Raw genomic sequence first — 18,606 nt, forward strand, 5'->3', positions numbered from 1 at the left:
TCTTTCCACAGGCGGTAGATTCTCTTTTTCTCCCGGAGCCTCAGGAATAGCTCCCTATTCATCCACACCGGTCTTCTTCCCCGCCGGCTCATTTTGCAGCTCAGGGGGACTGCCTGCTCCTGCGCCCTTAAGAAGTCTTAAGGAAATCTTGCTGTCTACATTTTTATTTAAAGCTGGTTCATTATATCTTATATCATGTTTAAAAAAAAATCATATGGATATTCTGACCCTCTTGTTTACAGAAATTACATCCCTAGGTAAAGTTGTGAAAGTGCATCTAGACTAGACTAAGTAGAAAGAGATGCCAGAGAGACCATTTGTGGATCTGGACATGTTAACACACCTTCAGTCCTTTACGCTTGCACTGAACTAGATCTCTCTCCTTTTTTTTCTTTCCTTTTTGTTTTGTGCTCTTAAATTGAAATGGCAAATATCTCAATAGATCAGCTTTTGAAATCACCACTGTCCCAGCTGAGTAGGGTATAGAAATCTTAGCAACTGTGCAAACTGCAGTGAGACATTAACTTGCCCTGATGTACTCATCCCTCACTGCTTGTGCTCCATTTTACCATCTCTTGTTGACATCCTGCTGTCACGGACCTGCTTTGGGCAGTAGTAGTAACAGCAGCGAGGGAGGTTCAGATATGCATTCATCTTCCCTTTGCTGTGGCTTTGGTAACAGTCTAACTTCTGGCATTACACCATTGTAAGATGAATGCAGATTTGGCATCAAAGTATGTGGAATGTGGGGACAGTGTATTAGTTTTCTTAAATACCAGCTCTGTTTCATCTGCTTGGGGGAAAAAAAATTTTGCTTTATGCTTCTGATGAGGATATGTGGGTTTTCTTTTGCAGGGGCAAAGTATTGGGTTGGTAGGACTCCCACTTTTTGTATTGCTCGCTTGTGCTTTGGCACATGCCCCTGGCACAAGACCATGGCTTTGTTTGTAATGCAGTGCTGTAGATTATCCTTTATGTCTGATCTGGAGAGAACAGTCACGGGCATCTGTATCAGAGCTTTACTCTTAAAGCAGCTTTTGTACTTGTGTCAGTAGAGATGCTCAGCATGATTCCTGACTGAATGTCCAAAAGGTGGCTTTTTTTCAGAATACAATTGGAGATGAGTCAGCAGCAGTGAAATGTGGACTCCTTTAAAGATGTTGTGTTCAGTAATTCACATGACACACCAGTGATTATTTTCCTGCTCAGATTAGCATCTAAACTGTTAAGAGTTGTCTGTAATTGAACATTAGAATTGGACTTCAGGAAGTCTGTGTGTGGGCTTTTCTTTTTTTCAGTGGCTTTGTCATCTCCGTCCAGTTTATGAAAAAATAGGAATTCCAGGCTCTGAAATAGTCTTTATCTTCCTTCAGCTCCATAGGGCTCAGCCCGTTGGAACTCCTGATCATTGTTCAGTCTTATGACAGTTTTCTCTTAGCAGATGCTTAATTCCTATTTGCTTAAGTGGTTGGGGCATTGATAATACTTGGTTTTGAATTATTATTTTTTTTTCCCCAGAAATGAAGTTTGAGCTTCTACAGAAGACATAGGTTTTCTTTATTTGATTAATTAAAAAAAAAAAAAAAAAAAAAAAAAAACAACACATCAAAAAGGAATGTATACGGTTCTTTGTACTTCAAAATAGATATCTAAATGTTCAGCAGGCATTACTTGAATCACGTCTTTTAACGTGAAAATCCTCAAATTTCTGAAGATTTTTGTTACTTCTGCATTTTCTTCATCAAGACCAGACAATATCCATTAAATTAGAAAAGAACAAATTCCGTTATGAAATCACTTTTTAAAATACATTTTTAAAAATCTGAAAAAATAAAATTAGACAATATTCCCGTAGTTGAAAGGAAAACATTGTAGCAGTTTCTGTAATGGAATATCCTGAATATAACCTGGAATCTGCTCTTGAATTTGGGAACTATTAATAACCTTTTAAAATTTGTTAGGAATGTGGAAATTCAGGGATCTGTCTGAACACAGTGGTTTTGCAGCATTTTTCCTTTTATTTGTCATGATCACAAAACATCAATTTGATTCAAGCAGATAAACATATGTACAATTCTCTTTGAAGATCATTAGCATGGAGTCAACTGGGTGCAAGATTATTGTATTTTTTCTAAATTTAGCTGAAGAAAGAGAAAAAGAAGTGGAGGATACATAAATCTGATCCCATGATAAGCAAATACCATGACATTTCTCATGTCTTTTTGCTGTGGATGAAGCCCAGAGCAACCTAATCCCACACTGAAACTGGCTCTGCTAAATATATGCTGCTTGACTTCAACTGTTTTATTATTATAGAAAACAGAAAGTGTATGATTTCTTACCTTTTCTTCTAACCCTGGAGGATTAGGCAATAATGAAGAGAAAGAGCAGATTGCTTTAGAAATGCATTTTGATGATGTTTGGTACTTCCATTGCCACCGCATCAAAATTGTTTTGAAGATTTTTTTCCTGCATTTTTTGAAGAGAAACATTTGAGGTGGTCTTAAATTACAAGAGGATTGCAAGAAACACTTAAGGAAATCTGGCTGCAGATGTGATTTTAGGGATATTTTAAGGTAGTGTTATTTTTTTTTCTTCTATTATTCTTCTAGAAGGCACCTAGTGTCTGGCCAATACAAATAGAACCCCACTTGGATAACTCAGAGAACACAAATGAAACAACAAAATAAGTTTATTTTCATATTCAGAACTCTAAACAACTATTTCAGCAGGAGCCTGCAATCATAATGCATAGCAGTGACATATTGTAATAGAATTTGCAAATGTTCTAAACTACTGAAGATTGGAAAAAAGTAACTACTGCTAAATATTGTGGTAATCCTCAAGTCTGCCATGCAGAGTACTTCATAAATGTACCATTTTTGTCTAGCAGAATATTAGGTGAAGCTAAGTAGGATGTGATCTTCTGAAAGTCAGTTCAAATCAAGAATCCGCTAACTGGGGATGGTCTAAATGCTTCTAAATGTTTCCTTATATTCAGAAGATTTCTTATGGCTTCTAGTGACTGAAGATTTCTGCCATTAATATGTCTGCTTTGCCAGGCACCTATCGTACTCTTAAGCATTTTGTCATCTTCATCTTCATTCAGCTGAACTAACACATAGTCTTTCACACACTTCTAGGTTCTGCAAATTTGTCTTACAGCATTACTCAGTTTTCCCCAGTCAGAATAAGATGTGACATTTTATTATAAATTAATTAAGTATCTAATAGTTTAACCTGTTTGTCCAAATTCCCAAGTGACCAGGTCTTAGATAAGAGCAGGTTTATAATAGGCCTGGAGAAGCCTGCTAGATTCATTTAAGCTGTGATGTAGGTCATATCTGAAAGTAGGCTAATACCTGAATTCACGGAGCCAGAATACTCACAGATATTAATTTTGTAAAATAGTGTCCTTCAGATGTTTTTCTGCTTGACCTACTTTCTCAAATTATATGATACACTTGATGATTTGTTACAGATTTCTTTCAAAATAAATTTGGGTGTTTCGTTTGATGATAAGTGCTGCAGTTCCTGATAGCACTGAGATCTTTCTCACATGTACCTTGCGGTTTGTATCCCTCGTTGATGTGCCTGGACTGTAGTCCATTGGAAATACGCACTTAGTGTTTCCATGTAGCAGTACAGTTACTGTGAATACTGGCAGGGTGGTCAGATCTGGGTAGGTGCATCAGATAATGGATGATAATAATAGTAGATAATGACTGTAAGTACCAAAGCCTCTGATTCATTTTTCACTGTCAGGAGTGATAATGCCTTTGAGATCACAGTCCATTTAAGCATCTTCCTGAGCTGTTGCACTGAACAATGTACACCTTGCAGGGGTTCTTCTACGGACAGTTCTGTTCAAGTCCAGGTTGGAAGGGGCTTTCGACAACCTGGTCTGGTGGGAGGTACCCTTGCCTATAGCAGGGGGGTTGGAACTAGATTGTCTTGAAGGTCTCCACCAACCCAAACAATTCTATGACTTAATGATTCTGTTTTGTAAGTTAGTCTGTTTTTACTGTCTTTACGTGGTTTCTTTTCTCTCAGAAAGGCAGAAGAGGTGATGATAACAAGGAATCTTAGCAGAAAGCAAAAATGCAACAAATGATAAATTTCTGTTTCTGCGTATTTGAAAGGATTTGAGGGGGAGCTGGATATTTTCATGGCTTTTGAGCACTTGAGCTCTATTTGTTTCTGTTTCAAAATTTGTAGGTTTAGTAGGTTTGTTTCAAAGGAATTTTTTAATATTTTTTCAATTTATTTGTATTTTATGTGAACCTTTCCCTTGTAATTGAAGCATCTTGGGCATGCTGTCAATTCTGCAGCACTTCAAAGATGTGTGGGGTGGTTCCACCTGTTAGCCCTACAGAGAGAGGGTTCCTCTAGCAAGTCTAATTTCAGCCTCATTCGTCATTTTATAGCTTTCAGAATGGCTGGGGACATGTTGGCCTGAAAATATTGTATCTAAATAAAATATTTAACTGGGACACTTCATGTGGGAGTCTAGTCATGCCAGCTCCCTTGTGGAAAGGGCGAAGGATCTCCAGAGGTAATTTCAAGCAACCTAAACTCTTTGTGGATTATCAAGAAACATGACATCTGTGCTCCTTAGAGTTACATGGGATTAATTTTGGCCTTAACATCCAACAAAAGAAGTGGTGACCTACGCATAGTTCTGCAGTCTTGCAGGGCAAGTAATTGTGCTGTATATTCCAAGAAAAAGAGTTTTTACCATGGATATATTCCAAGCCAAGACCACTGAAAAAAACTGAGGATGTTGGAAAGCGATGGCTGGCAAAAAATTGCCACAGTGGAGTAGCAGTGGAAGAACAGCATTAGAGCTCACATTAGTTGAAAGGAGATCTGTTTCTGTTTTGTCCTGTAAGGATAGTGCATATATTTGGCTTCCATTTCATAACGTATAAGTGCTCTTCAACATTGTAGTTAAGCATCTCCTGCTAGAAGTCTTGACCACAACAAGCCATGTTTGAACTTGTGAACTCTGAGTGCAACTGCAGTGTAATATAAAGGCTGAACTTAAGATCTGTAAATTTCCCAGATTAATCTTTTGTGTGTGTGTATTCTGTTCATGACAACATCTTGAAAAAGAAAACTGATTTTAAAATTACCTTTGACTGATCTAAGATGAGTTGCTATAGCTGACAAACTGGAACAAGTTCTTGCACTGTAGTTCCTTAATGACTTAGCGGTTTAATCTGGAAAGCCTTAAAACCTTGTTTCTGTATCTTCTCAGGTACCTCCTGCAGGAAGCTAAAGGAAGAACAGAAGTAGGAAGCACCATGTCTTCAGTCTCAGCTTATTACAATGGAAAGACTGTACTTATCACAGGAGCTACAGGTTTCATGGGCAAAGTGCTGGTGGAAAAGCTTCTGCGCTCCAGCCCTGACGTAAAAGCAGTTTATATACTTGTAAGACCAAAAGCTGGACAGTCAATGCAAGAGAGAGTGGCCAACATGTTGAAATGCAAGGTAAGCTTCTATATTTTATTCAATAACTTAGTCTGAAATTAATTTAAGCTGAGTAAAGCAGGTGTGCATTCTACTGAAGAACAAATACCATCTTCTACTGTAACCTGTGTATATTTTTGTTGTGTCTGAAAAAAACGTAAACATTGTGCACAAATGAACCTACATCTGTCTCAGTCTGATAGTTGATGCAGGATTTTACACTGTAGTGATGTAATTCTTTTTCTTCCTTTTTCTGCATTGCTGTCTGTTGAGAATGATGTTTTTCAAAAACATGCTACATTAGCAAATGTCTCATTAAGAAAAGTGGCATTTTGTTTTCATGAATTCTTAGTTCCCCACTTTCAAAGCGTAACATTCAAAATCTAGAATTCAAACGTAAAACTAAGTGTGAATACATCAAACCCTATTCCTTGTACTTATTAATTAAACTTATTTCATAAGACAAGGCCTAAGGACAACATGTAGTGTGCTGTGCTTTGTTGCAGTTCTGTAGGACATCTGTCATCTTCATCTTCAACTGCCAGCTAGTTTCATCTCACTTAGAAAATGGTAAAGTACTGTCACATTTGAAAAAAAATGTTTTCCAAATTCGCATGCAGTAGAATGCATGGGCTAAGTCAGTGCTGTGAGATGAAGAACAGACATATATGACTTCAACCTATGCATCATGTTTCAATAATCTTTTAGCTTGCCACCCCAATGAGAAGAGCCACATCTCTCCTGTTAAAAGAACACTAAAGCCTTTTGTTGCATCAAATGTAAAGATCTGTTAAGGAGACAGACACTGGTAGACCTAGTATCTTGGTAGACTCTTGCTCTTCTACAGCTTATGCCAGTGGGAAGGTCTTGAACTTGTTCAGACTCCTCCAGCTGTGACAAATGCCAGAATTCAAGCTAATGCTTCCTGCTGGTGAGAATTTGTACACAGACCACGTGAAATGAGACAATGGAACAGACCTAGCTTTAGTAGGCAAGAAATCATTGGAGTTAATCCAAGACAGGCCAACATATCTTTAGAGCATTGGTCAAAAACACTCAGCAGGACTTTTCTGGAAAAGTATTCCTAATTCTAGCGGAGTTGAAGATAAATCAGGTGTATCAATACTAAGAGACAAGTAAAGCTGAGAGAAGACTTTTTTTTTCATTGTTTTGAGGCATCCAAAGAGTCAGCTAGAAAAACCTTAAATATGCTCAACAACAGAGTTTAATTTTTGTGTGTGTTTTTTCAGCAGACCTTAGCATTCATAAGTGCTTTTAAAGGAAACCATCATACTGGTTGCTTTTTGCAAGTCTGTCAGACACACAGTTTCTCATTACTTGTCCTTTCAATGAATGTTTTTCAGCTGCTTATACAACTTTTGTCACCAGCAATAGGGATAATGCGAGTTCTCATCATTAAAGAACAAAATCCCAAATTTGACATGCTTGTTTATTCTTTTTTTCATTTTGATGGTTTGTTTTGTTTTTGTTTTTAACCAGTAAGAAAATGAGGAACAAGCTATTTTTCAGGATTTCTAGAAGCCGAGTTTGCATATTCTTTATAAATACAGTCTTATTTTTTCAGTTTGTCAGCACATCTTTGTGTTGGTAGCTCTAGGTGAAGTTCTTGAGTAGCTCTTTTATTGTTGCAGCTGTAAGAGACATACCCTTTTTTTCCTAGTGCATAGCAGTAGTTTTAGTCATATCAATGAAAACAGGACTTGGCGCATCTTCTTGAACCTTTGCCAGATTGTTTCATTGATTTTCAAATGAGTAGAAGGAGGAGGCAAGTGCCTAAGCTGGGTTTCCACAGATTTTAAAGAAAAAACTCTAGGAGTATGAGCACAATTCATCCAGGTCGTCTAAGGAAGAGGACATATTTTGATGCTGTTCTTTTAAAAATTAAACAATAAGATAACAACTGGGATTTGTGAGAAAGCATCTATCTCCTATTGAAGAAAGACCAAGACGACCAAAGCATTGAGGTTTTATTTTTCCTCTGCATACCTAGTTACATCTTCTGCAGATAAATCTTACTACACAACGCCTTGGACCAAAATTGTACAATTCTTCAAGGGTTTAAGCCCTGAATAGTTTTCTAAAAGAGTACCTTTTTACTTTTATTACTATAACTGTATTGTCTGTTATTGATATAAAGGCACATTGCATGGTAGTAAGACATAATTAATGCATGAACAGACCACAGCTAAGCAGAATGGTATGTGAATGTTGTACTGTAAGCACAAGGAACAGCAGCTTCTTTTACCAGACTTTGGTTCATTTTATGGGGTACGTACTTCCATGAGGGTGTTTGACACAGTATCCAGCAACACCCTTGTAATGAATATTGCTTTATATTTATATACAGCGAAATGGATTGAAAACTGACTGACTGATAGAGCTCAGAGGTTTGTGATCAACACTGCAGAGTTTAGTTGGAGACCTACAACTAGCAGTGTTTCCTAAGGGTGAATACTGGGCCCAGACTTGTTTGATATCTTCATCAACAAGCTGAAGGAAGAGGCAGAGTTCACCTTTTGCAAGTTAGCTGGCAATACAAAGCTGAGGTGAGTGGCTGACATACCAGAAGGCTGTGCTGCCATTCAGCAAGACCTAAACAGAGACAGGCAGAGAGGAACCTTATAAACTTCAGCAAGAGCAAGTGTAGCATCCTGCACCTGGGGCGGAGTAACCACATGCACCAGTACAGGTCATGGGCTGACATGCTGGAAAAGAACTCAATAGAGAAAGATTGAGGTATACTCATGGACAGCAGATTGGTGATGAGCCCTTGTGAACAAGAAAGCTAATTGCATCCAGGGGTGCATTAAAAGGAGTGGCAGCCAGCAGATTGAGGCAGGTGATCCCTCTCCTCTATCTGTCCAGGTGAGGCCACATGTAAAATATGTCCAGCTCTGGGCTCCTCAGTCAAAAAAGACAAAGATCTTCTAGAAAGAGTTCAGCAAAAGGCCACAAAAATTATTAGAGGCCTTTTCTCCCATACAAGAAAAGTCTGAGAGACCTGAGATGGTTCAGCCTGGATAAGAGAAGAATGAGAGGAGATCTGTTTATAAGTATATAAAGTGTGGCAGTCAAGTAGAATGGGCTAGACTCTTTTCAGTTGTGTGCAGCAGTAGAACAAGGGGTAATGGGAGAACCAACAGGAACACAGGGAGTTCTGTACAAACACAAGGGACATCTTTAATTTGAGTGTGTAAGGCACTGGAACAGACAACCCAGAGAGTCTCTTTCTCTGGAGATATCCAAGACCCATCTGGTCACTTTCCTGTGCTACCTACTATAGGGAACTTGGAGGTTGACGAGGTGATCTCCAGAGGTCCCTTCTAGCACCTATATTTCTGTAATTGTGCAATACTGTAATTCTGTATTGTGTGTATAATCAATGAATACTAAGATGTTATAATTACAAAATAAACAAGAGAGTTTGGCAAAGCAGATTATAATAACAAAAAGAGAATAGATAGAAAGCTTACCCATATCCTGGGCTCACTTACAAAACTCCAACAGAGTAGATCTCCAGAAGAGATCCTTCTTCACTGGTAGCCAGCTCTTAAATGGGTCTAGGAGAGGTGGAACCAGGCTCCACCCCTTCCAGCAGCACAGGTGAATTGCCTGGCTGACTCATTGCTCAGCTCAGGTGATCAATCAGAGGTTCAGGCCGTGATTCAGCAGTTCCCATACATGTGTGTATGTGTAATTTCTAATCTCTACTGCATAATTATTCTTTTTCCCCACAAATTGTGTTGGAGTTAATGCAATACAGTGCTTGTTTGTGTTTTTAGGAGAAAATATTTAATTCTGTTTTTGTATATAATCTTCCCTACCGACTAATCACGCGTTCAGTTTGAAAATAACTCTTTCTTCTTTTACATTATGGCTCAACTCTCTGGAATTACTGATTTTCATATCCAGAAAGGAAATTTCCCATGAAATGGCTAGAGAAAAATGGGCTTCTCATTTCAAAATATTCTAGACAAACAGATAAAAATAGAAATTAGTATGAAGCAAGCTGAAAGTAGAAAAGCAGATTGACAGGAAATAGTTGTACTGCATAATGCTAAGGTTTTTCAGGTAAGGCCTTCTGGGGACTCTATTTGTAGTAGTGTATAACAGTATTTTGAAAGAAATTGCCTATCATTTTTAATCTCCACATATTTATTAGTATAAGCTCTGAATTTTTTGTGGTTTCCATCATTATATCTTTAAGGGTTTAAACTTTGAGGCATCACGTTTGAGAACTGTCTTGTTTGCATTGTATACATTTGAATATGCTGGAAGATAACTCCTGTCAAATTAAAAAAATAAGTAACAAAAGGGTGATGCAGTATGAAGGGAGAAAATACCTTTGTGTGTTCTTTTAAAATGTTTACTGTATGGAATTTTTAAAATTCTAAACCCAACGTGAGCAGTAAAATTATAGAAGTATAATTTAGTTAAAAATTAGAATTCTTTCATAGTATTTGCTGGAAAATATTGTACTGAAATGCAGTATAATACTAGTTTTCAGATCTTTTAATCTTAGTTTTAAATGAAGTTGTGTTATTGCATTAATATGAAATGTGTAATGAACAGATCATTAACTATCTTGGCATCAATTCCAAAATGAATGCATGCACTGAGGAGCACATAAAAAATGGAGGCCTTATCAATTTATGGACAGCAGCAGGTCCCTAAGAGAATCAAATACTCTGTGCTTCAAGAAATACCATGTCTGTATGACGCAGAGCACAGCTTGTACACACACACACAAAACAACATTTTGTTATCGGCCTCACCCTGGATGTGTCCACAGATGAGGATTACAAGGCAAAGCTTGACAACTGTTATATTCACTAATTGATGGGAGGTGTATATTTATCAGAGGTGGAGCAATGTTCTGGTGTTCTTTGTTATTCCTGATCCCTCTTCATGTTCAAATAAGCAGAGGTGCTTGGAGGTGATGTCTGACATTCCATGGAAGCAATTACTGGATTAAGCTGACTTGCTTGTAGCTTTCATAGTGTCCCAGGGAGAGCTGAACTTGTTCCATGCTGTGGATTCAGTGAACCGATGCTGTTTGCTGCTGCCAGTCTGTCTTTCAGGTCTACTTATCCAGTACTGCTAATTGACCAGTCAAAGTAGAAAAGTCTTGTAGTTCAAAGAGAAGATGGGGATGTTGTGAGGCTATTGAAAAGGGTGAGCAGGATGTGTCCAGAAATACTGTAAAATACTGCTGCTTTTTAATACTGTCTAACTACATTTTATTAAATTCATGCCAGATTTTTCTTCCCCCAACTCCCTCAAGTATCCCTTTCTCCAATCCCTGGCTCATCATAGAATCATCATAGAATCATCATAGAATCATCATAGAATCGCCTGGGTTGAAAAGGACCACAAAGATCATCTAGTTTCAACCCCACTGCTGTGTGCAGGGTCACCAACCCAACCAGGCTGCCCAGAGCCACATCTAGTCTGGCTTTGAACACTTCTAGGGATGGGGCATCCTCAGCCTGCTTGGGCAACCTGTTCATGTGTTGCCACCCTATGAGTGAAAAAACTTCCACCTAATATCTAACCTAAACTTCCCCTGTCTCAGTTCAAAACAATTCCCTCTTGTCCTATCACTATCCACCCTTGTAAACAGCTGTTCCCCCCCCGTTTATATGCTCCCTTCAAGTACTGGATGGCCACAGTGAGGTCTCCCTGGAGCCTTCTCTTCTACAAGCTAAACAAGCCCAGTTCCCTCAAACTTTCCTCATAGGAGAGGTGCTCCAGACCTTGATCATCTTAGTGGCCCTCCTCTGGTCCCTTTCCAAGAGCTCTATGTCCTTCCTGTACTGGGGGCCCCAGGCCTGGACGCAGTACTGCAGATGGTGCCTCACAAGAGCTGAGTAGAGGAGGACAATCGCCTTCCTCTCCCTGCTGGCCACCCCTTTTTTAATGCAGCCTGGAACACAGTTGGCCTTCCGGGCTGCAAGCACACACTGCTGGCTCGTGCCCAGCTTCTCGTCCACTCATGCATCTTGATCAATCACTATAAGAGTTTGAGGTTCTCCACCTCACACCAGTGCAGTAATACTCCTCTAGAGGAAGCAGCTAAATCTGCTATGGCCACTGTAATGGTGCATGCACCAGTACCTGGAAGAGAATAATAAGGTTTTTTGTTGATGGAACAGGATCCTACTCACCCAGCCAGAGGTGTGGAAACATGCAACAGAGATGAAGATGCTTTCTTTTCTATTACTTAATTCTGTTAGTGGAGTACCAGGCATAGTTCTGGTATTTGTGTACCAGAGGGGAATAAATCTGTCACTTTAACAGAAATTTCTTACTTATCTCAAGGGTAGTGGTAGAGAAGAGTTAAATGTAGTAGAAGCTAAATGTAGTAGAGCTAAATCTTAAGGATGCTAACATATGGGTCTGGAACACAGGCCATATGAGGAGAGGCTGAAGGAGCTGGGAATGTTCAGCCTGGAGAAGAGGAGGCTCAGGGGAGACCTCACTGCTCTCTATAACGTCCTGAAGGGAGGTTGTAGTGAGCTGGGGGTCGGCCTCTTCTCTTGCGTCATTAGTGACAGGACCAGAGGGAATGGTTTCAAGCTACGCCAGGGGAGATTCAGGCTGGACATGAGGAAGTATTACTTTTCAGAAAGGGTGGTCAGGCACTGGAATGGACTGCCCAGGGAGGTGGTGGAATCACCGACCCTGGGGGTGTTCAAGGAAAGACTGGATGTTGTGTTGAGGGACATGGTTTAGTAGGAGCTATTGGGAGTAGGTGAACGGTTGGACTGGGTGATCTTTTAGGTCTTTTCCAACCTTAGTGATTCTATGATTCTATGATTCTATGATTCTATAACTGACATAAATACAGGCAAGGGTCTTGAACCATTCTATGCCTCTTTATTAAGATAAAGCCATCTGCTGCCTTGTTCCATTTCACTTATGTCATGAGTTAGCAACACAACACAGGATTCTCGTGCAAGGAAGACTTCTTTATTGCTGTGTTTGCATCTCTCCTTATTCTTCTAAGCTTTTATATTCTAACACACGTATTCAGTACATTTCCACTAGCAATCCATTGACTAGAAAGCAAGCAAGTTCCATAACAAGTCTTCATAAACAGCAGAGGGCTTATCTTACACCTAGATACAAAACATCCCTGTTTATTCTATCCATTTCTCTTTCCCAGTGCCATATTATCAGCAAGTCGGCCTCTCCATCTCCCACACATTTATTTATCTTTTACATATTGTTTTTGTGATTGATGATGGATGGTAAGGTTCTTCTTTGTATTTAATCTGCTAATAGCCTGCTTTGTGCAGCACAAGAAAAGGCCAAGACATCTGGTGCTGACAGCAAGATACCCTTCTAGACTGAACAAAAAACCAGCACTACAGCAGCTCACAAATTAGTCTCCCTCTTATGACTTCAGTGCCACTTCCTGCTGTTGGATCTTTGCGGCCTTGTGTTGCTGTTCCTTGGTTCCAGTCTCTTTGTGAACATAGGCATCTGGAACAAGCCAGGTGTAATAACATCGCATTTTTTGGGAGCTAGACTAAGGCAGTCTTGTGCCTTACCTGATGCATATCCAACACATACTATGACTCAGGATGTGGAATCTCACCCTGTAGCTTTCAGCTAAGCTGAAAGCCTATCTGCCTGCTGTTTGATCTGGTCTGTGTTGCAAAGTCATGCCTAACAGTAGGGTAACTGAGAAGCTGCAAAGCAAAAAGACTCATCTTATTGTCACTTAACATCTATAGAATGTGGCTTCCTGTAGCTTCTCTCTCTCGCACTTGTCTAGCTGTCAGCACAGACTGTATTCTGTAGAATTGCTGAAAAAGCAGCTAGGTGGATTTTTTTTTTTTTAATTACTTTTATTACATACACAGGTGTCATAGGAGAAACTATGAAAAAAGGGAAAGACAGATGCTGCTTGAAACTATGTCCTCCATTGCATCAAAATTCAAGCTTTGATCAGCTGAGGAAGAAAGAATGTATGCGTGACTGATGCAATTCCTAGAGAAAATAGGCTTGTTTCACATTTGCATAATCACAGTATAGTTTTCTATTTCTTTGTATACATGGATGCTGCTAAATAATTTATGATTTCTCAACACACTGTGTAAGTTGATCAGAAATGTATTCAAAGCTAAAGATTTAGAGCCACACCTGCATGTAACTAATAACGGTATTATAAATAATAATAATTGTAATTTTCTGTATATAATGAGTTCATTTGATAGAAACTTCCAGTGTGTATTAGTGAGTATAGCTCTTCTCAATGCCCTTTTACAAAATAATTCCCTTTGGAATACTTAATTTAAAAGTCTTGAATACCTCAGCTCAACAATCACTTTGAAAACACTGGTCAAGTTATATATTTGAAAACATTTTTTTTGTTTTTGTTTTTATGTCCATACTCATTTTTCAGGACCGTAGACTACATTGCTAAGTTTCAAAGTATGTATGAAAGCAAACGTGGAAAAAAAATCTGATGAACTATCCATGCACTATTCTCAGAACATGAGCTTTTATTTTTTTAATGAAGCTGGAGAGAAAATAACAGAATTGTGATGCAAATTAGATGTTCACGGACAGAGAAATGAGGTAGTTAAATAATGAGTTGATGTTACAGCTAAAAAAGGACTTGACATTTTGGTTATGAGAAATTACAATGAACATCAAGGCTCCCAAGAGTTCAAAAACAGAAGGGAAAGATAAAAAGAGACAGAGAGAAAGAGAGAGAGACAGATGAGTCATAAGCAAAAGAGTAAAGGGGTAGTTTATGACATAATGATGACAGCAGTGGAGATCTTGTAAGAAAAGCAGTACAGATGATAAAAGGACTGAGGAAAGGCTAGAATAGTATGAAAACTTAAGAAGAAATGCTGAAGAAACAATAAAAGGGGTAAAAAGATAACAGCAGCTCTGCAAAGTCTATCATAATAATGGTTGGGAAAAAAGTGTGACAAGCCTCAGAACAAAATTGTGAGGACTGGCCAATTAACATTGGTGTCATGGCAGAGGATCTGAAAGAGTGTGATTGAGGATCTAGAGGAGGAAAGAAGTAATGGAGAAAGAGAAAAGGATGTTGGATAGGGATGAGGAAGGAGAGGAACCATCGTTATTTTCTGTTATCTATCTGTTATACATAGATTTTATTTATTTATTTATTTATTTATGCCTAATGCTGACATTCAAAACCTATCGGTATGCAAACATAGGTCTTCCTCCTAAAAACCTCTGATTGTAAAGCCTGGTCATCTGGACATAAAGGAGAATAGTTTAGGGTGATAGAATAAGTAGTTTGGAATCAGAGAGCTGTTAGGAGTGAATCAATACCATAACTTTTATATTATGAAAAAGGATTGTCTGCTTTAAAACTGAAACCCTTGCACTTGTCATATAGCCTTGTTGAATTCATAATTTCTCACATCTCGGTAAGTTCAAATAAAGTTTTCGTGCTTATCCAAATGTTTGCCAAATACACTAATCTTCATTGAGGTTTTAGGTGCATGGGAAAGGAGTTTCCAAGAACCTTCAAGAAATTTTTTTTCGAGTTTTCCAGAACTTAAATAACATCATGGTTAGGAATGGAGGCCTACCTTTTTCTCAGTGGGTCAGTAATGGAGCTATCAGTCATCAACTCAAGAAACAGAATTTTCTATTTCAACAAAATACAGTATTGTGTTTCATTCTTCATGTCAATTTTATTACATTCTTTCCTCAATTACTTCTTCCAATTTTTTTTTTTAAAGAAAAGTTTTCTGTTTACATAAATTTAAACCAGGCATTTCCTACCTGCCATCTGACTGTAACTGAACGATGAAATTATTCTTATGTCAGAAGACCATGAAAAGGAATAAAGTTTTTTTGTGAATAAAATATTGCAGTACAAAAGAGAACCCTAGATATAATGGGGCAGAGTCTTTAATTTCCTCATTTGGCTTTCCAGTCAAAGTCCCCTGATGCTAACTGGATAATACCTTCTGCAGACAATGTTATTAAAATGCTGGGGGGATGGGGTGAGTATTCTGAGCCTCAAGACCCTGAAGTGATGTTTAGGGAGAGCTCTCACTCAGTATGCAGTGATACATCCTAAAATGTGCAGTTTGGAGTATTTGGCTTCCTGCTAACCAAAGTGGCAGGTTCATGGAGAGCCACCACACAGGTACGTGCACCACACTCTCATTCCCTGGCATTGTGAATGGAAAAGTGAAGACAGTTGAAGAGTACCTTGTACAACAGAATCCTGTGATTGCTAGGAGGTTATCTTAAGACCATCTCTACTGACTGCTGGGTTAAGTACCAAAAGACTTACCTCAGAGTTGATCCTCTCAAAGATCAGGGAGCTTAAATCCTGGCTGAATGTCACCTTTCACTGCAACTACCTAAGTAAATGCAGTTCATTGTTTCTATTTCATTTAACAGACCTATTAGAGATACCAAGTATGTTAGAGTGAATACTTTAAAAACTGTGAATTTCTGAATGCATCGTTGCAAACACAAATCAAATTTGAATGTTCTGAATTGTGCCACGGAGCTGAAGTGGGAAAATAATCTATTGCTAATCATCTGGTGCTTGAGTTATGCTTTTTGTTTTCTGTTACAGGAGATGGAAAGAGGTGAGGAAGCAGCATTAGCCTGTTGTAAATTAATTTTGTTTCTTGAAAGAGAAACTGCTGCAGCACAGCAGCTCTTTTATCAGTGATAGCTTGACAGCAGGCAAGACTTCAGAGTAAGCTGTTTAGATTGTGTGGAGGGGAATCTTGTTAACTCTGTGAACGTAAGTGATTGACTCTCATATTCTGGATTGTGGAGATGAATGTCCAGAGCCTATCGTCTGTGACCAGACTTGTGTTCAATGTGGAGATTGTATGGAGAAAGTGTCAGTCTGTGTTCTTGTGATTTTTTTTGTTTGTTTCTTTATTTGTTTAAGTCTAGGCATGCCTTATTCACTCTGTCAAAAATTATCAAACTGATTTTTGATCCTAGCAGCAGAAATATTTGAGTAATTACTGTAGGCTTCCACTTTGAAGACAACTGCTTCCCAGAGGTACTTGATATTTTCCTATATCATGGTACCTAGCACCATACATCATCTAATACTTTTGGTCAATGTGGCAGGACGTCATGCTTCTCTGTCCCTGCCTGCCTGTCACAGAATGTGCCTGTACTTCTCCTGATATGTAACTATGTGATCTCTAATGCTTTTTTAATGTCCTTTGAGATTATTGCACGTAACCAGATAAAATGTACTGAGAAACTGCAGGAAGCAAAGCGATAGCGGTTTCTAATCCATTCACAAATAATTCAGGAGCTGAACAGAAAGGCACTTTATAACAAAGCGTGACAATATTTTCAGCAATAAACAAATCTGAGTTTTGGTGTGCTGTATTAGTGCTTAAAGACACACTATCTCCCTGATGTTGGATTTTCACTTACACGAGGACAGTTTGCAAGCTGTGTCCTTGTTGTGATATCTAGGAAGTTAGCTTTTAATTAAGCATGCATTTTTTTGCAGGAAATTTATTTACCATAGAGGCAAAGAGAGTATGAAAGTTGTTTATTTTATCTGTTTGAGAAGCCTCTGGGTTTCCTAAATTCTAGAGAACACTTATGGATGGAGAAGGGCCAGTATTGCATCCGTCATCAGAAGAGGCAAGGGCAAACAGAAAGCTGTAGACCAGGCAGTTTCACTTCTGTCCCTGGAACAACTGCTGGGTGATTTTTCTTCAGCACATTTGAGTATGTGAAGGAGAAGATGATTGGGAATGGTGACCAACCTCATTGTGAAATGAGATAAAATGACGGAATTTGCGGGTAAGGGATGAGATTAGCCTGGACAGGAACAATGCTTTCAGCATAGTTTCCAACAGTATGCCAATATCCAGATTGGGTATTACAGTCAAGATGGAGGTGATTTGCAGAATCAAAATCTCTAACCCACGTAAGGTTTAAAGAGCAGACACATTTTATTTCAGCGTTGCGTCACACACCGGGTGCAAGGGGGATCGCTCCTCCTACCTTGTACACCAGAGAGTGGGGTCTCGATACATTTTTTAGCCAAGTCATACATATTCAGTAATATTACCCAAGACCCATTGACATATTGATTGCTTTTCTGGGAATTCATTTACATACTGTCCCCCCTACCCATGGCATGCGCAGTAGCTTCCATTGGATGAAGGCTTGATGTCTTCCTCCCCATTTGGTGGTCATTCTGGGATGAAGTCAGACATCTACCTCGCCACGTGCTTCCGACCTTTGTCCCAGTTCTGGGCTTTTCTCTTGCCCTGCATGCCTCAGCAATTTCCTATTCTGCTCATCTCCCCTTTTTCATTGCACTCTTAGGGGCCCCTCTTGTACTGACTGGAGAGGGCTCCTTTTTTAGAATATGCCTGGGCTAACAAAAAGATTAGACTAAGCAACAAATTTCCCTTGAGTTAGCAAAGGGTTAAACTAAGTGATGCTATTTGCAACCTCTTTTGAGTTAGCATAACCGAGAAATGTTATGGACCCCTTACATCTTGTATTCTTCAGCTTACTATCTCAGGGGTAAAAGACTGGCTGGCCAACACAGCTAAGGTAGTGATTAATGGCTCACACTCTGCCTGGAATCCAGTCGTAGTTAGTATTGCCTTGGGGTTTGTCCTGGGACCTGCCCTGTTTAATATCTTTAAAAAAAATATCCAGACTGTATTGCATTCTCCATACCTACTACTGATAACAGGCTGCTAAGCCTGTTAACATCTGACTTGTGGAGCTGGAGAGAAGTGGAGGAACAATGCCATTGTACAAGCCTGTCCTTCTGAGGGCCAGTAGCTTTCCCTGGTCTTTCTGTATATCTCTTTGCTTTTACTCTCTTGAAAGCTTATTTCCAGTGTATACTACAGTAATTTTTTTCTGTGTGAGAGGTTGCTTCCTGAACAAGCCTTAGTGGAGCAAGCACACCCAGGTGCATCAGACACATCCTAGCAGTGTATTTGCAGTCAAAGGAATTACTGCAATTGGTATTAGTGAAGCAGGTGGGCAGCAAAAGGCTTAAAATAGATGCAGTGACATTAAAAATACTAAAATACAGCTTCCAACAAAAGATGTGAACAATGTGCTGGATGTCTGGAGTAAC

At 39.0% G+C, this 18,606-nt stretch overlaps 1 protein-coding gene across 5 annotated transcripts in view; it reads left to right on the top strand.

The window, feature by feature from the left end:
- FAR2 (fatty acyl-CoA reductase 2) overlaps positions 1–18,606 on the top strand; it is a 138,087-nt gene that overhangs the window by 46,934 nt on the left and 72,547 nt on the right. For all 5 annotated transcript variants that reach the window (XM_048955556.1, XM_048955535.1, XM_048955526.1 and 2 more), the window contains one exon: positions 5,261–5,495. In XM_048955556.1, the coding sequence (XP_048811513.1) occupies positions 5,307–5,495 (189 nt within the window). In that variant the 5' untranslated portion in view covers positions 5,261–5,306. The remainder of the gene's footprint in view (positions 1–5,260; positions 5,496–18,606) is intronic.

This window comes from Lagopus muta, chromosome 1 (genome assembly GCF_023343835.1).
Source record: "Lagopus muta isolate bLagMut1 chromosome 1, bLagMut1 primary, whole genome shotgun sequence".
NCBI lineage: Eukaryota > Metazoa > Chordata > Aves > Galliformes > Phasianidae > Lagopus > Lagopus muta.